Source organism: Dasypus novemcinctus, chromosome 7 (genome assembly GCF_030445035.2).
Source record: "Dasypus novemcinctus isolate mDasNov1 chromosome 7, mDasNov1.1.hap2, whole genome shotgun sequence".
NCBI lineage: Eukaryota > Metazoa > Chordata > Mammalia > Cingulata > Dasypodidae > Dasypus > Dasypus novemcinctus.
Genome location: NC_080679.1, coordinates 69,908,409 through 69,933,208, shown reverse-complemented (window position 1 = coordinate 69,933,208; position 24,800 = coordinate 69,908,409). Strand labels below are relative to the sequence as shown.

General features: G+C 35.9%; 1 protein-coding gene across 4 annotated transcripts in view; it reads left to right on the top strand.

Annotated features, from left to right (window-relative positions):
* RBM45 (RNA binding motif protein 45) overlaps positions 1-23,328 on the top strand; it is a 42,518-nt gene extending 19,190 nt beyond the window's left edge. Inside the window, exons 6-12 of one of the 4 annotated variants that reach the window (XR_011649253.1) lie at positions 1,115-1,244; positions 1,418-1,502; positions 1,706-1,869; positions 3,631-3,831; positions 6,317-6,348; positions 10,419-10,458; positions 22,452-23,328. Coding sequence is in view for 2 of the 4 variants with exons in the window: in XM_058300592.2 (XP_058156575.1) it covers positions 1,115-1,244; positions 1,418-1,502; positions 1,706-1,869; positions 3,631-3,823 (572 nt within the window). In the remaining 2 variants the exon portion in view is untranslated. Of the gene's footprint in view, positions 1-1,114; positions 1,245-1,417; positions 1,503-1,705; positions 1,870-3,630; positions 3,832-4,689; positions 6,788-10,418; positions 10,459-20,466 lie in introns of those variants that run through there. The other 3 variants (XR_009186546.2, XM_058300592.2, XM_058300591.2) reach the window with 3 other exon arrangements.
* Positions 23,329-24,800: the final 1,472 nt, after the last annotated feature.

The window sequence follows — 24,800 nt, the reverse complement described above, 5'->3', positions numbered from 1 at the left end:
TAACTATGTGAAAGGCCTACCACATAGCATGCATTCTGCAAATATTAGTTGACTCTGTGAGTACTTGGTGCCACGCTAAGAATTCCTTTTTGCTTTCTGCTTTCTTACTTGCCAAATTGGCCCCAGAATAAAGCTGATTGACAGTAGGAATAGTATAGGGATAACAGTGCATGACAAACAGAAGGTGTATTAAAAGCAGTGTGGATCCATGCAATTTGAGGAAGAATTCTTTGGAAAGACTTGGTTCTATTCTCCTCTCTCAACCTGTGATCTACTTTATTCCCCCCACACACAAACACACATCTCCCCTTTCTCTCTTTAGACTTTCTAAATCACTGTTTTCCGTCATTTAATTTCCAGGCTTGCTAATTTCTCCTTTAGGAGTTCTATTTACTCCTAAACCCTCTAAAATTTTAATAAATACCAAAGCAAACTTTATTTTTCAGTTTTATAAGACTACTTTATGTTACATTTAGATATGGTTATGCCCCAAATAGCTCTTTCATTATATAAATACAGGGTGGTAAACTGGTGCTGTTTTTTTGTTGTTGTTTGTTTGTTTACAAATTATTGTATTTGCTGATTTGGGCACATAATGGGGGGGCAACTTTATTTATCTTCTAAATCACTGCAACAGTTGGGCTGCAATAAACATTGTAAGGACCTTTTATTTATATCTCTTACCATCATCATATTATGAACATATCCTGAAATGATGACACTTAAAGTCTCCTGCTGCTCTCCAGTGCCACAGATGTAAATGTAGTCTCAGTGAAACCTTTGGTCTCCAAGTCAAAAGTATTCTCTCTTCTTTTTCTAAGGTTCTTTAGTATTAATACTTTGTACCCTCCCATGTATTTAACCACATCCTTTTTACCTTAGGAATGTGTACATGCCTTATCTTCCTTTTGGGTCAAAAACTCTTCTGAGGTACAGAGTAGAGCTTATATATTTTCCTCATCCCACATTATTGTAATTCTCTTTGTCAACTGATGTCACTGCTTACCTGTGGTATTAGGGTATTTGTATATTGTTTAATTTTTGAGACACTTTGCAACATAACTTTAGGCACTCAACCCACTTTTTAATATCTGTATTTTTTACTTTATTTTAGGTCACGGAGTGGTTCAGTATTTTAATGTAGCATCAGCTATTTATGCAAAATATAAGTTACATGGATTTCAGTACCCTCCTGGGAATCGAATAGGTGTTTCCTTCATTGATGATGGAAGTAATGCAACAGAGTAAGTACCATTCCAGGAGTGTCTTAAGCCACCCTTTGAATGTACATGACTGTGATTTCAAGAATAAAAATAGAAAACAATTGGCCTTCAGGTAAGGAAGTCACACAAAATGAGCTTCTATTAAAAAACTGAGTATTTCTAGTTTTCTGTAACTTATCAATTAATTTCTCCAGTCTCCTTAGAAAAATGGCAACGCAGATGGTAGCTGCACAGCTTGCATCAGTGGTGTGGAATAACCCAAATCAGCAGCAATTTCTGGTAAGTAGCTGAGTATTTAGCCTTCACAATATATCAGTACTCTATTAAATAAATGCAGCTTTTATAATCTATAAAGGAAAATTTTCAGAGCTATAATCGAAGACCACATAGTTGCCATGAAATACAGCTTTCTTTAGCTCTTTACTAGAAATTTCTGAAGTGTAGTTTTCCTTTCTCTCATTTTGTATCTTACTCTTCAGCAGCAATTTGGAGGAAGTTCTGTATCACAGTTGCCTCAAATTCAGACAGATGTTGTACTTCCATCATGCAAAAAAAAAGCCCCTCCTGAAACTCCTGTGAAAGAAAGACTTTTTATCGTGTTTAATCCTCATCCTCTACCTTTAGACATATTAGAGGATATATTCTGGTAAGATTTCAAATCCACAGTTATGTTTTATAATGTAATTCATATAAATCAGTAATTTAAACACTCTCACAGACTTGGAACTCCCCATATCTAATACCTATCAGGTAGAGATGATTTGTTCGGTGGTTTAAAAAAAACTCCTTATTTGTATCACTTTTTTTTTTTTTTTTTTTAAGTACCAGGGCTGGGGATTAAACCCAGTACCTTGTATGTGGGAAGCCGGCACTCAGCTTAACCATTGAACCACATCAACAACCCTGAGCTGACTTTTTTCATTTGTTTTGCTTGTTTTTTGTTTTTTTTGGAAGGCACTGGGAACTGAGCCTGGGACCTCCAAGTCTCAGTTAAGCAGGCACTTGGCCACTTGAGCCACTCCGTTTCCTACCTCTTTCAATTTATGATTTTTCCCTTCTCATCTTTGTCAGTCTCTCCTTCTGTAGAATAACAGAATTTTCTGTTATTTTGTTTTAAAGACATAAAACATGTAAGATTATTTTGAAAAGCTACATGCACAGAATGTACAAATCACTTGTCTTTTAATAGAAGATTCATCTAAGTTGAATCTACTAGAATTCTTTTCATATACCTTTTCCTTTGTAGTTGTGATTCAACTGAACAGTATTCACTAAGCATCTTCTTTTGTCAGTGCTCTATTGGATGTTACGGGAATGGCCCCTGTCCTTAGGAATTATATAATCACATTGTGTAAATGATTATTTGATTATAGGGAAAAGTATATAGTAAGTGTAAAAAAGGGGAAGACTCTTGTTCATTTCCATGTTTTTAACATAACTATTTCTCTAACCTTTTCTTTTTTGGACATATTCCCTCTTGCTTTAAAAAGATAGACAGGTAGCTTGTTTAGGAGCTTCACAAGTTATCAGAGATAAGTACCAGATATTTTGACTGTCATTTAACAGCTTCATTTGGTTTATTTATTGAACTTTTCCTCTGTGTCAGGCACTGAGCTAAGTGCTAGAGATATTATATAAACAAAACATTATATTATGTAAACTAGTCTTTGCCCCTTTCATATAGGAGACAGACAAGTAAATAAGAAATTATAACATAATGAGATTGGTGCTCTGATAAGAAATGTGCAGGCTATGAATTACATAAGGGAGGAGGAGTGGGGCACCAGTCTTGGAAACTCTGAGAAGTCTTCCTGAAAGAAACAAGGGGTATGTGGAGATTTGAAGGATAAAATAATTTAGGAAGAAAGCTGGAGATGTGAGTGGTTATTCTTGCCAGAGAGGGCAATATATAAAAGAACATCATTAGAATATGAAATGTAAGAGATTGTGAAGAAATATGACACTGAAGAGGACGAGGAGCATGTCAAGAAAGGCCCAAGAGCAATATTAAAGAGTTTATCATGATCTTGGAGACAATGGAGAGTTGCTAAAGGGATTTTTAGGGAGCAAATGATCATACTTGTGTTTGAGAAACGTCACTCACAAGACAGTGTGGAGAATGGATGTGAGAGGGATAAGCCCAGGGAACAAGGAGAAGTGAAGAACAGTGAGGAAAGTACTTTGATAATCTGTGGGAAAGATAATGATGGACTGAATGAGGAAAGGGGCCTGAGTGAAACTCCAGAGAAAGTGACTAATGAGAAGATTAAGTTTAGGAAGTAAGACTGACTTGAGTTGATGATTGGATGTGAGGTATGGGGTGAAAAAGGAGTCAAGAATGGACCCCAAGTTTTAGTCTTGAGCAACTGTTTTTATCAATTTCAGTTGATTTTTTACTTTGTTTCAGTCGTTTTGGTAACCTGATCGAAGTTTACCTTGTGTCAGGAAAAAATGTGGGGTATGCCAAGTATGCAGATAGAATAAGCGCTAACGATGCCATTACTACTTTACATGGAAAGATCCTGAATGGGGTCAGGCTTAAAGTTATGCTGGCAGATTCCCCAAGAGAAGAATCTAACAAACGGCAAAGAACTTACTGATTCTTGAGGTAAGTTCTTTTTAATCAGAATTTTTTAAAAACACATTGACTGAATAGTATAGCAAGAGGAATAGATGTGAGCACTTAATTGTGAACTTTCATTTTAGGGATTTTAAAGTTGTCAGTTAAAAGCATTTTAGCTTAAAACTTTGCCGATAAAGCCACAGCTCAGGGATTAATTTTACATGTTTTAAAAAGTAAACTTACTGGAAGAACAATTTTTGCCCTTCTGTAAAACAAATTGGATTTCAATTTAGAAAATGAAATTAAATCATTATTTTTTGTTTATAACTGTCTTAGATATGATAAATTGGACTTTTACTATGTGCTTAAATTACCTTTAAAAAATTAAGATATTTCTAACAGTTTTTAACTTGCAGATTTGATGTATGAATTGAAGTGGTTTATACATAAAGAATATTTGGACTTCTTAACTAATGAAATGCTTTAAAAGTAATTAAAATCTTTTTTGGATCTTTGAGACTTAAATGTCGGTAATTTTCTGGACTTATTTATGAGTTTGTACATTATGACCACATAGTCAGAAAATATTCTTGTGTGCAAATATATAGACTTATATTTATGAGTTTGTATGTTAAAACCACACAGTCAGAAAATATTCTTGTGTGCATATATATATATTTTTAAAGATTAACTGACAATTTACCAAAAACTCTGCTGTCTATTCTAAATAATAATACATACAACCATATGACTTTCTTTTTTTGTTTATTAGTTTTCAAAAATTAAAACTTAAACTTCTTTTTTGTGACAGTATATTGCCTATGGTTTGGAGAAATATTCTGTAGAGTTAGAAATGTTCAGCTATTTCTATATTTTATTTCCTAAATGAATTCTGATTTTCAGGGGGAGCTGAGAATTTCCCTACTACAGGTCGGATGGTAGCAGTTGGCCAGCACCTTGAATTCAGTTTGAAATTACTGGCTTGAAAGTGTGTCTTTTTTTCACTACAGGTTTTCTTTCTGGTCAGTTGTGTGAGCCAGGAAGTATCAGAATGGATTGGCTCTTGCCTTGCTTCTGATGACCCTTACTCTAATAGAGCAAGTCAAGTGATTTGTTCCTCCTTCAGAGAAGGCAGTTAGCATTCAGAGGTGCCCACTGAACCCATTATGAATAATCTTAATTTAGAAATGTTTTAAAATATTATTTCATGGCAAAAATCAATCCCATTTCTCCATAGTTAGCAATATAAGCCTGGAAATACTAAATTGCTAGTGTAAAAGAATTAACAACTCTTTTCAAAAAACAAAGCAGTTTTTGGTGTCTACGAATAAAATATTGAGAACTTAATTCTGCTTAAATAAGGTACACTTTAAAGTAGCATTTAAAATAATAGTTATTTTTGTCTGAATATTTCGGAATTAGATAAAAATCCTGCTAATTCTGTCATTCAAAGATTTTTTGTCCTTAAAAAGAACAATGCTGACCTCTTAATATGGAAAAATATGTAAATTATTCATATGGTCGAGCCTTTCCTAATGATTATTTACATAATAAAAAGAATATTGTACTTAAAATCAGAACATCTGAATTGGAATTCTAGCTCTGCCACTTAACTGTGTTTGGGCCAGACTTATTCACCTTTCTAAGGCCCAGTTTTTTCACAGGGTTACTGAGCAAAAATGAGTCCGCAAAATTCCTTGTAAAATGCTTTGCTTGTGTAAGTTAAAACTTATGCATTGTTGACTTCAGTGAAACCTTTGATATGTCATCTTGTCCAAATGACCAGAAACAAAAAATTATGATACAAATCTACCTTGTAGCCAGCTGGTGCTCTAATATGCTTTTTAGTATCACCTGTTTCCCCTTAAAAAGTGATGTGCAAGTCACCCAATGCTCTTGCTTGGAGGAACTACGTAGTCTTCAGCAAGTCTAGTCATAAAAATATAAACTGGATCATTTTTCCCATTATCAAGCTATTAGGAATATCCAGACAAGGACAGAGATAGAGTTTTATCAGAATTAGTTGAAGATAATTAGCTATGCTTGTTTTGAATGTCTTCTAATTGCAGCATGGCTTTATAATTTATTTTTGCTGCAGATCTTCCATTTACTGTGGACTCCATAATGAAATTCTTCTGTTTAGTTCATATATTAAATGAATATATTACCTTAATTAAGTTTCTATAAATTATTACTTGAAGGACTTTTTTTGTATCATTGTGATAGATGAAGAATTGAGAGGGCCCTTTTTTGTTTATGTCTTTAATTTCAAGAGAACACAAACACAGCTCACCTCATGAAGACTAGTTTCCTTTTGTCTTTAAAGAGTAAGCCTAGGATTAAGTGAGCTATGCCTAGGAAATAGGAGGAAAAAAACTAGTCTGGAATATAATTTTGAAAGTAGCATTTTGATTTTTAAGGAGAGGGATTGATATGCACAATATATTTGTCTTTTTATTTGAGGAAATTAGAAATTTTAGTATTTCTGAGAATTTTTATTTTGTATTAATTTGTAGCATTTTCCCTCTAGAAATTCAGAACCTGCTTGCATCATCTTTCTGAGTAAGTTTGGTTTTGCTTGTTTTGGGGTATCTATGATTAAATAAGCAGATACCATCAGTTTTATTGAAATAAAAGAAAATTAGGAAATAATAGGAATACTGTATACAACAGCTATTTCCTTTCAGGTGATGATTTTCATACTTGTGTTGTGTTCTTTCTACAGAACAAAGACTATTTAATGACATAATCCTCAGCTGACTGACTGAAAATGTGACTGGACGCACTCCCTGTGGACAGTTGACAGCTTTTTTTTTTTTTTTTTTTTTTTTAAATTATAAAACCTGATAGTCTGTACAGCATTGTTTGTCTGGGGGGCAGGGATTGCTGACATGTATTTTTGAGTCCACCCATTAACGCTAAAATTAATTTAGTGGTTGTTTCTTAGGGCAATATGTTGTTATGTATAGCAGAAATAAAGTTTTCTTTGCTTAACTAAAAATCATGCCTTATTTATGTGAAAAATTAGAATGAAAATTTGATAAGACAGTGAGTGTTTAGAATTTGACTGAATGACATATTTCGTTGATTTTGAGATGCACTTTTTTTACATTTTAACACATTTAAACTTGAACACATTGATTTTGAGTGTGTGCCATAGTGTAATTGTCAACCTTTTTTCTATCAGTTGCATCTTAGATTCAATAAAATATAGTTGTTATTCAGTGTACACATGTTGTGTACACATTTACTCTAAAGACAAGAGTCAAACATATCATTAGAAATATTTTTATACTATATTTTTAGTTATACAGAATTGGTTGGTAATTTTGAAAATCTTTTAAGGTTATAGAGCATTAGTGTTAAAGGTGAAAAATTAAAAAGTTATGGTTGATAATAAGTTAAATGTCAGTGGCTTTGGAGATAGACAGTTTTCTCTGTATTAATACAGAGATTTTTCTTGTATAAACTCCAAAAATATTATATTTAAACAACTTTCAAGATAGACCATGATAGGAGGTATATTCATTTCAAAATTAAAGATTGTAAATTTCATTAGAACATACTCTGCTTATATTTTGAAAATCCAAGAAAACTTTATTAGCTCTTAAAGTAAATGATATTTACCTAAAAATGGTATTCTGAGTAAGAAATTGACACAAAACAGGGCATTGAAATTAGTATGCAGTAATTAAAATATTACTTAATTACCTTCTCAATAGTCCTCTTACTTCTGAGATAAACTAAGTATAATGAAAGGTTAAAATCACTGAGCATAATAGAATATTTTATACTTCGGACGTTTCTCTATTGAAAAATTTAAATCCATTTTTTGAATCAGAAATTTTAGTAAAATCAGATAAGAAAATTTCCAGTCTTCTCTGGCAGGTCTTAATAAATGAGAATTGAACCAAGTATCTTTCTATGGGCCAAAGGGCATATTTAAATGAAAACAGCACACATAGTTCTATTTTCATAGATTGGAAGTGAATTAGGCCCGAAAAGTTATCTGGTTCTACCACCCAAGTAATGCTTGAGTTCCCTTAAAAATAGTCCTACCATGTGAGGTGATCATTCCTAAACAGTGAAAAAGGAACACTTTTAGTATCTAATTCCTTACAGCTTTCACCCATTAGTCTTTTAAGTTTTTCACTGAGACACTTAGAAGTTGTTGAATCTCTCACACGGTAATGATCATATATCCTCCTGCCCTCCAGATTTTTCTGTCAGATTAAATAAACCCAGTTTCTTCAACACTTCTGACATATTAAGTTCAGCCAGCCAGTCCCAGCAAAGAGTTTAAGTTCAGAAAGATGCTTAGTATGGGTTTATTTCCTTGAGTCCATCATATAAGTTCTAAAGAGACTTATATAATACCTCTCTACCTACAAAACACTTTTTCGCTTTTTCATTGCAATCTTCTGATTTGTTTTCTCTCTGTCCCAGTTGCGTGTCTCAGTGAACAATGCTTATTTTGGCTTTCAGTATACATTTAATCTCAATCCTCTCAACAATTTATCATTAGTCCTGCTTTCCTGTATCTTGGAATTGATCCCTAAAGCTTTCTTTTTAAAAGCCGGAATGTCATATTTTACTTAAAATGAGGAAATTCTAGAACCTAAGAAATAGCATTTTAGCAAACTAGTGCTTATATCTTCAGCTAAATGTTTACTTTTCAAATATACTTTTGAGTTTAAGAACATAATATATGGATATTTAGATAATCTATATATGCCAGTTATTAAAGCTGCCAACATTCTTTAATTTAAATTTTTTTTAAAGTTTTTCACTAAAGGATGCTAATGTTCTATATAATTTGCCACAATAAAATTAAAAGTAAAAAAAGGATGTTAAATGATACAGGTCAATAAACTTCTCAAGTATGTGATTCAAATAGTATGTGGCATTTAAAATAAAAGCCAGTCAAAACTTTCTTGTAAATTCATCGACCCAGATCTTGTATGGGTAGATTACAGGTGCCAAAAGCAGCTTTCAAATTTGCTGCTCCTAGAGCACCATCTCCTAAACTATATTCCATGAAATACTAGTGTCTTGAGAAAAGTCGATATGTATTCTTTAGGAAAAAATTGTCATGGTCAACTACATTAAGAAAACTGTTAATCTTAGCCCCACAGGTTTCTTGACCATGGGACTTTTCAGAGCCTTTAATATGCTAATGAACACCAGGAACCTCCAGGAGAGGACCATAATATTCATTCTTTCCAACCTTATTTGACCTATGGAATGTGTTTTTAGATGAACAGTACTAGGACACTGGTTTTCTAAGGAATATATTTTAGGTAAGATTCTTCTGGAACATATATTTTCATCATCTGGTGTGGTTTTATTTACAGGTTTATTTTTTAAAACTTTTTTATCCCACCCTACATAAGAAAATTACTCTAAAATTTTAACTTTTCTGAGTTTTCTGTTTTAGTTGCTTAGTTTGGGATCCTAGTTAATAATATTAATGAATTGATGGAAAATAGAAAAAAGGGATTTTACCACTAGGTGGTGATAAACATTACTACTCAAAAGCAGTAAAGTACAGCATGGCAATATGATTTAAGGCACTGAGCGTGAAATGATAAGATTTGTATTGCCTAAAGCAGTGGTTCTTAAATTTTGGTATGTATAAGAATCACCTTGGGTGTTTGTTTAAAATATGGATATTCTGATTCTGCATGTTTGGGGTAGGCTACAGGAGTATGCATTTTTCGAAAAGCCCCTAAGTGATTCTGATGAGGTGATTAATAGTGTTCATTTTGTAGTATACCGGCAAAATAGATTCCATATATTAGGTCTTAGGATGGACTGTGAAAAACATGAGGCATTAAGAAAACTTTTCATGTCTTTTTACCTTGAAAACTTCTTAGAATTGAGCTTTTGCTCTTCCCTCCATTTAATATCAGTAAACTATGATGTTGAAAAACATAGTAAAAAAAAAAGAAAAAGAATATAGGTAGTCTCACAAAAACAAAATGACAGGCCAGCTTTTTCATGTCAGCAATTTTTTTGATGTTTTTAAAAGATGGAAATTATTTGCTTAAGTCATTCAAAGCGACTACCTCATTTTATCTTTAGTTTACATTCAATTTGAACTAAGTTATATTAGTAAGATATTTATAATAAGATGTTTTGGTTCTAGAGAAGTACCAAGGTATATATCATTCTTTCCACATGATAAAGAATATATAATAATGGCAATATCTAAAAAGCTGAAATACAGTAATCAAAAGGGTATAGAAATACAATTACATGTATATGAGTATTCTTGGAATCCTAAAGTATAAATCCTAAATTTACAATCTTCTTGTAAAATGAATGCTGCTCTGGTACACCCAAAACTGTGTTGATTTATAATTTATAAGTGCATTTCAACTTTCAATAACTTGAATGATAAAACAAAAATCTTTGAGGGTGGTAACAAATGTAATATTTATATAGCTTTCCATCCAGAATTGTACCCACACACAGGCTTCCATAACATGGTGGTAAGCTGTATTAAAAATAGAAATTATTTTTGCATATGATTTCAGTAAAAAGGGAAAATATAGAGGCCATCCTTATTAGATAAGTTCCATTTTAATATCCGAGTTCTAATAAATGGATTGCATTATTTCCTTTTCTAGAAACAGTAACTCAAGAACACATGGATCCTGGGAACTGAAGGTATAGTATTGCCAGAGGGTCAGATAGAAATACTGAGTTAAAATATGAATGAAGTTGCAGTGTATTTGTATTAGCCAAAGGGGTGCTGATACAAAGTACCACAACTCTGTTGGCTTTTATAAAGGATATTTATTTGGGGTAGAAGCTTACAGTTACAAGGCCCTAAAGAGTCCAACTGAAGGTACCCTAAGAGATACTTTCTCACCTGTCCATTGCCACATGTTGAAGCAAGATGACAGGCAGTGTCTGTGAGGATTCAGCCTTCCTCTAACTCTGCTAGGCATAGGGCTTATTTCCTTCCAGGCTCAGCTGCAAATTAACAGGCAAATGCCTCATCTCTCTCTTCCTGGGATTTGCAGGATCATAGTTCTCTCCTCTACCTCTACCATGTCTTTGGAGCACTCTCTCTTTTCCTGTGTATCTTCTGTGTCTTCTTGAGTGAGTGCACATTTTTATCAGTCCACCAAGGGGGTGGGGACTTGACCTGAGTACACCCTACTGACTGGTTGAATCAAAGCCCTAATCTTAACATAATTTAATCAAAGACATCTCAGCTGAATCTAATACAGTCAAAGAGTGTCATGCCCAGAGGAACAGACCAGTTTACAAACATAATCCTTATCTTTTCTGGAGTTCATAAATAATCTCAAACTGTCACAGTATTCATCACAATAACCATGCTTGTACTATAATTAAGATAGAAAAAACTTGTCCTCAGGAGAAAATGCAGCTCCAAATATACCGTGAGAAAGTTACTAGGCACTGTAAAAATCCAGTTGAGTGGTTATCACAGGAAAAGTTCTGACTGTCATACATAAGTTGCTGACTGTCATACATAACTTGCAGCCAGGATCTGGATATCAAGGTCCAAGTGAAATAACTAATGTATAAGTTAACAAAGGCTGTAAAATCCACTGTTGCAGCTTTAGAGACTGCCTTTGTAGTAATGTTGCTGCAGACGTGGTGGATAGAAGGCAGCAGGAACTGCTCTGAGAAAGAGTATTTGTATTAAAGATGGTAAGAATCAGTAGCTGTGTGAACAGGAATGGACTGTTTGATTGAAATTGGAGCAAATACTGCGCACAGTAGGGAACCAAAATGCTTACTTACAGATTATTCTATGAACCCATTGTCTGCATTTCTAGTTTTGTTGGTAAATGATATTACAGCTATTTGATTTTCTTGCTCATATATTTATCTTTTTCAGCACTAGCTATTAGCCAGGTTACTCTATTAGCACAGAGTTCTAAAAGGTTTTTTTGTTCATTTGTTTTTTGGTTTATTTTTCTTAATTTGCTTTTTTTAAAAATGCTAACAGGAAGTATTTAAAGTCATCTAATAAAGACATCTAATTTACTGAAAGATCTTATATATATAAAATATATAATTTTTTCTCTCATTGTCAGTGAAACCTGCCTATTGGATTGCATTTTTGACCCTAAGAAGTAGGGTTTTTGCATTCTTATATTTTTGACCTATTGGCAGGAAAGACCTCCTTCCTGCAAATTAGTACATTGGTAACTTAAGTGTGTCAATGTGATGTTTTGGGGATGGTAGAGAAAGATCATAATTTTTTACATGTAGGACTGACTGTAGGAGGAATTTATAGCAGTTGCTGAGATTACTGGACAGACTAATCTACTTTGACAAAGTCAAAATTGAACCAGCAGGGAAGTGGATTTGGCCCAATGGATAGGGCATCCGCCTACCACATGGGAGGTCCAAGGTTCAAACCCAGGGCCTCCCAATCTGTGTGATGAGCTGGCCCACATGCAGTGCTAATGCACGCAAGAAGTGCCATGCCATGCAGGGGTGTCCCCTGCGTAAGGGAGCCCCACGTGCAAGGTGTGCGCCCTGTAAGGAGAGCGGCCCAGCATGATAAATATGCAGCCTGCCCAGGAATGGCGCCACACACATGGAGAGCTGACGCAGCAAGATGATGCAATAAAAAGAGACACAGATTCCGGGTGCCACTGACACGAATACAGGCGAACACAGAACACAGCAAATGGACACAGAGAACAGACAACTAGGGGTGGGGCAGAGAAGGGGAGAGAAATTTAAAAAAAAAATTGAACCATCAATTGTAAAAAACAGCTAACTAATAGAGACAACTCCTACTTAACTTTCTCATCAGAAATTCCTAGCAGGATTCATCTACCATTAGATACTGTCTTGGCTTAACCTTATCATAAGAAACTCCTAAAATGGATCATCTCCTAACTTTTACCCTGTGTCTGGGAATCTTAGACAATAAGGAGTCTGTACTAGGCACTGTAATGTAGTCCCATCTTTCATCAAGTCTAATCTTAATTCACTGCAGTAACTCACAGGAAGTATTTTACAAAGAATGACTATAGATCTCCTTTACATTATCCTGAAAGATTAGCAGTGTGCCTGGAATACCCAACTTTCCCTTAATAGCTTTCAGTTGTTCATGACAGAGGACTTTATCATTTCTTCTAGAACTTATTGGTTTCTTTATCCTTCAATTCCCTAACAGCAATTTCATATATGGTAGTCACATTATCTCTTTGGACCCATTTTCACATCTAGAAAATAACAGAGACAATACTTTACAATGTAAATACTCATACCTGCAATCTTCCTCTCCCAATTTTCTATAAAAATAACCATGAAAACATTCAAAGGAAAAAATTAGTATCAAAGAAACCTAGATAAGAATAGTGGAAAATGGGAGGAATTTATCCTAAACAAAACCCTAAGTGGATATTTAAACAGAAAAAAAGGGGGAGTGGATGTGACTCAAGTGGTTGAGTGCTTGCTTCCCACATGGGAGGCCCTGGGTTCGGTCCCTGGTGCCTCCAAAAAAAAAACAAAAACAAGCAAACAAATGAAGAAAAAAACAATTCAGAGGAGCCAATGTAGCTCAGTGGTTGAGTGCTGGTTTCCACATAAGAGTTCCCAGGGCTCATTCCCTGGCTGTGTTACCATTTTAAAAAGAAGAAAAAAAGTAGCCGGCTCTTGTCTCACTTTCAAATAACTTGTTAGTAGATCAAGATGACACCTTAGTTTCCTATCTTCTTACACTCCTTATTAACATATATGAGAAGCCTCTACTAATAATCTGACACTGCCTTGGAGATTTACTTAACCAAGAGAACCACAGCTGGCATATACTTGGGCAGTGGGGTCAGAAAATAGATCTCATCTCTGACAAAAAGAGTAGTGCTGAATGACAAAAGCAGCATAAGGGACCCAGAAAGATCTCTTAGTTTCTGCATATCAACTGTTTTAGAACACTTACAGCAAGATAAAAACAAAAGAAAAAAACCCTCAAATATGTTCTTTCCAGCCTCTTTGTCATAAGACCTTTGGCTTTCTTGCAAGGAAATCCCCTACCCTCTTCTATCTTTCAACAGCCTAACTCTGATAGACCCCTTGGATTTCCTGGGGGAATGCTGATCATTTGGTGTCCACTTGCTGGATATTATATCAGCTCCTCTCTGGACTGTAAAAGAGCTGAATCCTCAGAGCCTGACAATTGTGCAATTGATCTAGATAAATGTGTCCTCACTCAGAAGTAAGTAGCTATAAATGGGCAAGAAATTTGAATGGGCACTTCACAAAAGAAGGCCAAGAAAGGATGGTAGGTTTTTTGTTCTGTTTTGTTTTTTGTTTTGGCAGAGACAGGAAGAGTTCAGTAAATTCCTTGTGTTTTTAAAGAAACAAAACATTCTGTTTTTTACTTTGATAGTTAAATGTAAGTTTAAGAATCTTTAAAATCTATTGAGTATTCAAAACATTAGTTATCAAGGAAATGCAAATTTAAACTACAATAAGATACCCTCACACCATGAGAACAGCAAAAATTAAAAATATTAATACCATATTTGGGTGAGGGTATGGAGTAACAGGAATTCTCATAAACTTCTAGTAGTATAATTTGGCTCAATGACTTTGGATAATATTTCACAATATCTGCTAAATATATATGTATTCCCTCAACTCAAAGAGTTCCACTTCTAGGCATATATCCAACAGACATATGTACATATATGCACCAAAAGACATATGAGAATGTTCTTAGCCACATGATTAATAATAATCTCAAACTGGAAATCCAGTTTCCATCAATAGAATGAATACAATACAATGGGATACTTTACAGCAAGGAAATGAACTAATTCTTGATATATGTAATAATAAGGATAGATCTCACAAACATAATGTGGAACAAAATAAGTCATCCAGGGAAGCATCCGCCTACCACATGGGAGGTCCACGATTCAAACCCCGGGCCTCCTTGACCCTTGTGGAGCTAGCTCATGTGCAGTGCTGATGCACACAAGGAGTGCCCTGCCATGCAGGGGTGTCCCCCGCATAGGGGAACCCCAAGGCAAGGAGCGTGCCCCATAAGGAGAGCCGCCCAGCACAAAAGAAAGTGCAGCCTGCCCAAGAGTGGCGCCACACACACAGAGAGCTGACAACAACAAGATGATGCAACAAAAAGAAACACAGATTCCTGGTGCCACTGATAAGGATAGAAGTGGTCACAGAAGAACATGCAGCGAATGGACCCAGAGAGCAGACAACTGGGGAAGAGGGTAAGGGGAGAGAAATAAATAAATAAATAGATAAATAATCTTAAAAAAAAAAAATAAGTGGTCCATAAAAAGAAAATACAAGCTGTATGATTCCGATTAGTAAGGCATTCAAAAACAAGCAAAATTTACCTTTGGGCAGAATGGTAAGGGAAGGGGGACACAAAGGAGCTCATGGCATGCTGATAATATTTTCATTCTTGACTAGGTAGGTGTCCACTTTGTATTATTTTTTCTTTTTTTTAATTGTGGAAACGTATAGAGCATAATCTATCTCCCCATCGCAACTATTCAGTGGGATTAATCACATTCACAATGTTGCATTACCCTCACTGCCATCTATTACTTTAACATTCCCTTCACCCCAAACGAAACTCTCACTCATTTTTTTGCTTACACTTATTTTGCATTAACTCTGTTCCTTCTGCCTCCCACCCCACATTTTCTCTAGTGTTTTCTTTGTAGTTACTGTGGGGCTTAAAATTAACATCCTCCTCATTTGCTGTGATACCAACTTAATTTCAACAGTATTTACAAACTATGTTCCTATAGTTTCCCCCCACCTTTATGTAGTTCTCGCCACAAATTAATGTTTAAATATCATGAGTCCAAAACCTTTGATTTATCATTACTTTTATGCATTTGCCTTTTAGATCTCGTAGAAAGAAAAAGGAAATACAATACTACTGGCACTTATATTTACCCATCATTATCTATACCAGAGGTTTTTGTTTCTTAATGTGACTATTTTGTCTGTTTTCCTTTCCTTTCAGCCTGCAGAACATCTGTTGGCATTTCTTGTAGGGCCAGTCTAGTGGTGACAAATTCCCTAAGCTTTTCTTTATCTGGGGATGTCATAATTCCTCCCTCATTTTTTTTTTTTTTTTTTTTTAAAGATTTATTTATTTATTTAATTCCCCCCCTCCCCTGGTTGTCTGTTCTTGGTGTCTATTTGCTGCGTCTTGTTTCTTTGTCCGCTTCTGTTGTCGTCAGCGGCACGGGAAGTGTGGGCGGCGCCATTCCTGGGCAGGCTGCACTTTCTTTTCACGCTGGGCGGCTCTCCTCACGGGCGCACTCCTTGCGCGTGGGGCTCCCCCACCCCGCCTCCCTCATTTTTGAAAGACAGTTTGCCATACACAGAATTGTGGTTGGCAATTTTTTTACCTTTGGCAAATGATTAAATTTAAATGACTTTAAATGTCTTCCTACTGCCTTCTTGTCTTCATGGTTTCTGATGAGAAATCAGAACCTTAGTGAAGCTCTCTTGTACTTAATGTATTGCTTCTCTCGTGGCTCTCAGAATCCTCTCTTGGGAAGCAGATTTGGCCCAATGAATAGGGCGTCTGCCTACCACATGGGAGGTCCAAGGTTCAAACCTAGAGCCTCCTGACCTGTGTGATGAGCTGGCCCATGTACAGTGCTGTGCGTGCAAGGAGTGTTGTGCCACGCAGGGGTATCCCCCTTGTGGGGGAGCCCCATGTGCAAGGAGTGCGCCCCGTAAGGAGAGCCACCCAGCACAAAAGAAGTGCAGCCTGCCCGGGAATGATGTCACACACACAGAGAGCTGACACAGCAAGATGATGCAAGAAAAAAGAGACACAGATTCCGGATGCCACTGACAAGAATACAAGCAGACAGAGAAGAACACACAGCAAATGAACACAGAGAGCAGACAACTTGGGGGGGTGGGCAGGGAAGGGGAGAGAAATAAATTTTTTAAAATCTTAAAAAAAAAGAGAGAGAATTCTCTATCTTTGGCATTCAGCAGTTTGGTTATAATATCACATGGTATGGGCCTAATTGGGTTTGTCCTGTTTGGAGTTTGGTTTCCTGGATGTGCATATTCATGTCTTTTGTTAAATTTGGGAAGTTTTCAGCCATTATTTCTTTGAATATTCCCTCTGCCCCTTTCTCTCTTTCTTCTTCTGGGACTTCCACAATGTATATATTGATACACTTGATAGTGTCCCACTATTTGTTGACTTTTCTTCATTCTTTTTTCTGCATCTCAGACTGGATGATTTCAATTGGCTTATCTTCAAGTTCACTGATTCTTTCTTCTACTACCTCCAATCTGCTATTGAACCCCTCTAGGCAGTTTTTTAAGCTCTGTTTCTGTGCTCTTCAACTCTGGTTCCTTTTCATAATTTCCAAGTGTATTGATATTCCTTTGTGTTCATCTGTTTCCCTATTTTCCTTTTGTTCTTTATTCATGTTTGCTTTTATCTCTCAAGCATATTTAGAACCATTTTTTAAAACTCTTTGTCTGGAATGTCCCAGGTCAGAGCCTCCTCATTAATGGTTTCTAATCCTTTAATCTTCTCCTTTGCCTGGGCCCTCCTGGGTTTTTTTTGTTGTTGTTGTTTGTGGTTTTTTGTATGTTTTGGAATCTTTTGTTGAAACCCTGACGTTTTGGTTTTTTAGTGTTTTTTCACTGGAATTTAGACTTTGAGGCACTATTCTTTAAGATTGTGTACAGATAATGTTATAACAGGGCTTTCTTTGAATGCCAGGCCCATACACATACAAACACACACACACAAAGGAAAAAAAATGAGTCTTTCAGATGCTTTGCAGATTGACCCTTACAAATCAGGGCTTATCCATACAAAAAGTTTGGAAAATAGCTCCAGACCAGAGGATAGGGGCCTGGCTGATCCTGTGCATGAGCATGCCTTCTGGTCTTGAGCATGTGTGTGTGGCCCTATGAATTCCCTCTTTTATACAGCTATAAATGTCCCCTCTTCCCTAGGATAGTTTCTTCACACACCCAGGCACTATACTCTATCCCTGCAGCCAGCAAGCCTTTTCCCCAGCAGCATGACTTGACTGTTCTCCCATAATGTTCTGCAGGAGAGCTAGATGAGCAAGTTCTGGTTTGGCCAGTCCCTCAGGCCACCACCAGACAGATTAGGCAACAGATACATGCTCCCAGTATGTACATGAGGGTTACTCAGCTCTCTTTGGAACTAGGACAAGGGATCCACATTGGGAGCTTGGGCCAGCTCTGTGCCCAGTTGGTAAAGAATAGGGGAAGGGGTAGCCAGGGCTGCCATGAAAGCTTACCTCTTTTAAGTGGCCTTTTTCTTGATTTGCCACTTGCCCTATTACTGCCATCCTTTGGCTGTATTCTGGAGTTTTGAGTAAGATGTTTCTGCTAGTTCTTGCTGGTTCAAAGCTTTCATGGGGAGATGGAGTTCTGAAGTGTACTCTACTATCTTGATCAGGGTGGGCTCTAACAACCTTTTAAACAATTTCTTTATGGTTTATGCATTTTTGTGTATCTTCTAATTTTTTTTTTTTAAAGATTTTTGTTTTTTTATTTTATCCCCCCCCCCCCTTGCGGCTTGCTTGCTGTCTGCTCTCTGTGTCCATTTGCTTCGCATTCTTCTGTGTCTGCTTGTCTCCCTTTGTGCATCATCTTGCTGCACCAGCTCTTTGCAGGCATAGGCCATCAGCTCTCTGCAGGCATGGGCCATCAGCTGTCCACGGGCACAGGTCAGCTTGCCTTCACAAGGAGGCCCTGGGACACAAACCCAGCGCCTTCCATATGGTAGATGGGACTCCAGTCAATTGAGCCACAGCCACTTCCCTCTTCTACTTTCATTAAACTTTTGTTTCTTAATGAGTAAAGAAAAATCAGCAAGAGACCATTGTGACAGTTCTGCAATGTAAGAAAAGAGCATTGTCCTAGGCATGAAGAAGGAAGTGCTTTCTTTATTCTTTCAGTGGATGTAAAGCAGGAAATATTAGAAAACATCTGTTTCAGCTCCCACTATGGTTTCAGCTCCCACTAGGGCTTTATGGTGGCATTGGGTCAGGAGAAAAGTAAGAGACTAGGAAAAAAAAAAAAAAAAAGAGGGAGAAGCTAGATAAAAAGGAGAGAAACTATACTAAAATTGGTGTCAGGACAGTAAATAGCACTGAGAAAAATCTAATCCATGATTAAGAACAGAGAATATCAAACTTTTGTAGAACCATGGGGGTTTTTCATGAGCCCACAAAGGGTAAGTGAAGGGGGTTATTTCAACCTATTCACCAGCCAGAGCAGAGCTGCCTTCATCATTGCTGCATATTTATACTTAAGCTTTTATTTAAGGGATACCGCAGCTTAAATAAGTTATAATAAACCAAAAACACTTGAGTAAAAAACACTTATAAAACACCTTGAGATGAATATGATGAGAGGAAAGATACGGATAAAAATGGCTGATCTGTCTTCCCAAAGAAGACAGCAAAACAAATGAAAAATAATCACTTTTAATAGATGAAACCTTTTTTATCTAAAAGTTCAAGTCTGAAAATCCTCTTCTGCATATTAAATACGAGCCAGAATGGAGCAGTGTCTGCAGAATTTTGTGATGGGACATTTCTCCACTCATATAAGTTGTGAAGATAATAAAGACATTCTCTGATATGCAATATACCACTCATTTACCTTTCCTGAAAAAAATTACTTGAATACGATCACTGAGATGAATCAAAAATAAAGAAAAAAATGAAGAAAGGAAGGTCAGTTGGTGAGTACTGAAATCAGTGAAATTATTGGGCTAATATAGATAATTGTAAATTTAATTTTAAAAATGAGATTTATTATGTGATTTATCTAATCCAAAATTTTTAAATGGGGCTTATAGTTCAAGATTAAATTAATGAAAGCCAAGAAGAGGTAGCAGTTTCTTTTATGGAGGGTGGGATAGGGAGTAACTAAAGAAGAAATTCAGGGAGTTATTAATGAGTTGCATTTACTCAGATGATCTGTGATCACTTTATTTATGCATTCTTTCAAACTTCTGAAAAGGCATTTTATTCCTTTGGTATATAATTTGTTTCTTCCATACAAAGATGGCATATCATTTTGTACCACTAATGTTACTCTGACACCAAAACAAGGCAACTAAAATCAAAGATAAAGATGTTTATTTTAGCCATGAATAGGGATGCAAACAAATCTAAATAAAATATTACAAAATACAAAAAATATTAAAAGAACAATTCACCATTACCAAGTAGCACTTATCATTTGTAGAAAGAACAATTCACATTAGGGGAAAAAATGACTATAATATATATTGTAATAGGACCAAAATGAAATCTCTTTGTCCAAATTGGTTGCTTATCACTGTAACCATGTGAATGCTGTGAATTTTTTCAGGTATGCCTTTGTTTATTTAAAACAATCACTAGCTGGAGGAATTGTTTAAAATTGTTTAGCTTGATTTGTTTAAATAAATCAGTGTCTAACCCCATTTCCAACTACATGACTGCTGTATAATGGAGAAGGCTTGGAATGGACATTGTGAAGTACCATAATGTCTAAAACTACTTCTTAAAAAGATGACTAAATTTACTGAAACCTAACTATTTGCCAAGCACTGGGTTTTTTGCTTTATGTATATCTCTACAACGCACTGAGGTAAGTACTGTCACTCCTGTTTTACAGAAAGAGAGCTGAAAGACATTCAGAAAGATGAAGTTACTTGCACAAGTCCACACAGGCAGCAAATGGGGAAGTTGGACTTAAAATACAGGCAGCCTTAATCCAGGCTTGTACTCAACACACTATACTAAATATCAATGACTAGAACAAAGATAACAGAAACTAACACACACACACCCCAATTGAATTTTTTTTTAAGATTTATTTTTTATTTCTCTCCCCTTCCCCCCCCCCCCGCCCCAGTTGTCTACTCTCTGTGTCCGTTTGCTGCATGTTCTTCTGTGACCACTTCTATCCTTATCAGCGGCACCGGGAATCTGTATTTCTTTTTGTTGAGTCATCTGGTTGTGTTAGCTCTCCATGTATGCAGTGTCATTTTTGGGCAGGCTGCACTTTCTTTCGTGTTTGGGCAGCTCTCCTTTCAGGGCACACTCCTTGCACGTGGGGCTCCCCTACGCGGGGGACACCCTTGCATGGCACGGCACTCCTTGCGTGCATCAGCACTGTGCATGGGCCAGCTCCACATGGGTCAAGGAGGCCTGGGGTTTGAACCACGGACCTCCCACGTGCTAGGCAGATGCCCTATCCATTGGGCCAAGTCTGCTTCCCCCAATTGAATATTATACAACACCAACAAATCCTTCTAAAACTAGGGGATAGCATAGAAAAGTGCCTATTATTTAGTGAAAGCAAGTAAGCTGCAAAATTAAATATACTATAATTTACAGTTTCTTAAGTTAGAAAGAGTTTGAAAAGAAGCATGTTTGCTTTTGACTATTGCCCATATTTCCTTGGTGAGGAAAAATGTTATAATTTTTTTAAAAACCTGTAAAGTATACTCTATTCTCCACTAGATAAAGATTTTTGTGAGCAAAACTAATACCTTATTTATCTTTGCAATCTCCTCAAACCCAGCTCTGCATAATAGGCAAAAAATAAATATTTATTTGTTTGAATTGCAACATAAAGAATTACTATGTTTTTAAACTTAAAAAAAACACAAAGCATTGTGTATTTCCTACTGCAGAGATTCTGTAACAAGTCCATAATCTCAGTGAATATTCTAATAATTGTGTAGATGTCTCCTTTTCAAGCTAAGACCCTACTTAATAGGCTCATTTTAAAGGATACTACTAACTTTAATTTCAACTTTCTGGGCATTTTATGTTTTTGTTCTTTGTTTTTACAGTTCTACTAGCAACTGAATCATAGTCCCATGCAAATCTGGGTAATTTTAAAAATAGATTATAATATTTATTGAATTCTTACTATGTTACTTCTGTTCTATGTACTATAAATACCTTTTCCCATTCAGTTATAACAATTCTGTCAAATTGATACCGAGAAGCACAGAGAAGCTTGTGCCAGGACACATAGCTAGTAAGTAATGGAGCTAGAATATGCATTCAGGAAATATGACTCTACAGCCTCAGTTAAATTCACACACTATTTAGTTCAATCACTGTTTTGTTTCATTTGTTAGGAATGAAGAATAAAAATCTTTCTACTACATATATTTGTAATACATATATGCATGTAATTGAGAGATGATTTTATCCCATTTTATGGCCCCTTGAGAGAGTGGAGTAAGTGGAAAAGGAGAAAATATATTTGAGGGGATAGAAAGTGAAGAAAGCAAAGGAAAAGGATTGACAAGATAAAGAGGCGATGGCTCAATGGCTTTTGGTTCAAGTGTTGGTTCCTTTTTAGCTTGGTTGTAGATACTTATTCAACAAACATACCGACCATCTATGTATTTGGTGCCAGGGTCAATGGCTTCCTTGCCCTTATGTAGCTTAGTCTAGTTATGATGCAATTTGAAGAAATAGTTTAATGAGGGGTCATTTGCCACTTGAGTAAGACAGGTTACCACCTACCCCAACGCCTCCAGAACCTATTACTTTCAAATAATTCACCAAAATAAGAATTCTCCTTTTTCTGCCCTCCTTAATTTGTCCATAATTCATTCTTTTTTGTTTGTTTTACAGGGTTGATTGTTTTGCTTTGAGGTAAAAATTACAGTGAAGTACGCTAATCTTAAATTTTATAAATTTTGACAGCTAATAAACCTGTAACCCACTGTTGGAAACTCTTTCCATATGTCTCTTTCTGCACATATTTGAAGCAGAAGCACTATCATTTCAAGGATATATTTTTAGCGAAGTTTTGGAAGACAAATAGTGTCTTTGAAGCAAAGGGCCGATTTTATTTACTACCGAGAATAATAAAGGTATTATCTCCTTTCAGAGTAAAATCAGGCAGGCTTACAGTTGGTGTTCCTCAGCTGCCACAATAAATCTTCTATGTGTACATCAACCACCTAGCCACTTTGACTCCTGTAGCATTTTAGGGCACAATATGAGCCAGTGCAAGCGTGGACATAATACTGCTTATTGTGCTGTGTGTAATAAGTCCTTTGTTTCTGACCCAGAAGTTTGTGTATTATGCCAGCAGCCATGACACTGCGGCAGAGTAATTTGTTAGATTTCAAGTAAGGTAAAATCGTAGACCTTTTACATTTCTTGACACCTGCATGCCTTCAATATAAACATCATTTCTATTGAAACACCAGGTTCCCTCATGCCCCTTCTCATCCATCAGTCCCTGACAAGAAACAATTCCTTTTCTGATATTCACAATAGATTAGGTTTGCCTTTTCAAGAATATCACATAAATAGAAACATACAATATGTATATATTTAGCTGCTTTGATTCACTAATGACTGTGAGATTCATCTATGATGTTGTGTGTATCATTGGCATCCCATGTAAGACTGTCCCTCAATTTGTTTACCATTCTGTTGATAAACATTTAGGTTGTTTCCAGTTTAGGGCTCTTATGAATAAAGCTGCTATGAACATTAACATGTTTAGTAATTTTTATTGTGTATGAGACATTGTAAAGACTGTTGAATCTATTAATCTTCCTCAGAAGAGTGTTCATTTTTATTCTAGAAGGCACTCAAATGGTTGTTCTTTTATATGTTGCCCAGAGTTTATAATTTTGGTTATAAGTAGGGGAGCCCCACACGCAAGGAGTGCGCCCCATAAGGAGACCTGCCCAGCGTGAAAGAAAGTGCCGCCTGCCCAAGAATGACACTGCACACACAACTGACACAATGAGGTACCACAACAAAAAAGGAAACACAAATTCCCGGTGCCGCTGATGAGGATAGAAGCGGTCACAGAAGAATACACAGTGAATGGACACGGAGCAGACAACTGCGGGGAGGGGGGAGAAATTTTAAAAAACAGACGCTTAGTCTGATAGAACCTCCTTCATCATTTCCAAAACTCTGGCTAGTGTATCTTTATTCTTTTACTTCAAACTTTCTGTTACTCTTTTGCTTCAAACTTTGTGTCTATTTTGCTCCAGGTATGTCTCTTTTAAGCAACCTATAGGTTGACTTTTATTTTCTTATGGACTCTGATAGGGTCTGCCATTCAATAGGTCACTTTAAACCATTTATATTTATTATGATTGATAGATTTTTTAAACTTATTTCTTGACACTATGTATTCTGTTTACCATTATTTATATTTCCTTCTTTAGTTCTGATCTACTACTATTGATGAGAATTACTACATTTGACCTTCCCCTCTTTGCTATTTTTTTTATTTAAAGCTTCAAAAAATAAATAATAAAATGCAGCTTAACAAATTATGGAAGCATTACTTTAAAAACCCCTGTCCAAGCACATTTATCTTATTTAATCCTAAAAACAAACTCAGTTGTTTTTCCAGTGTTCTGAAAAATGAACAAATGAGCACAGATGGGTTAAATGTTGTGAACAATGGAAAAAAGAAATGCTTGATCATGTTCACATCTCATAAAATACCACTTTACTCAAATTATCAAAATGAACACCCTAGCAATGGGACAAATTTAAACTCCGGGCTATCCCATAAGATGTAACAAGTAGAATACAGCATCACTTTTGTGATATTCCTGCCACAGAAGCCAAATCTTATTATAAGGTAGCATCAGACAAAGCCAAACTGGGGGATATTCTACAAACCTATAATTCTCAAAAAAGTCAGAGTCATGAAAGTCAAGGAAAGACTGAGGAATTGTTTCAGACCAAGCGCAACTAAAGAAACTTGTAACTAAATGCAAGATCTAATTCTGGACTGCATCCTTTTGCTGTGACATTGGGATATTTGGCAAAATGTGTACAGTCTAAGGATTAGATGATAATGTATCAGTGTTAATTCCTTGATCTTGATTGGTTTTATTATGGTTAGGTAGGAGAATGTATGTATGTAGGAAATGCATACTAAAGTATTAGGGGGTTATGGAGCCTTATGTTAGCAACTTATTGTCAAATGTTCCAAAA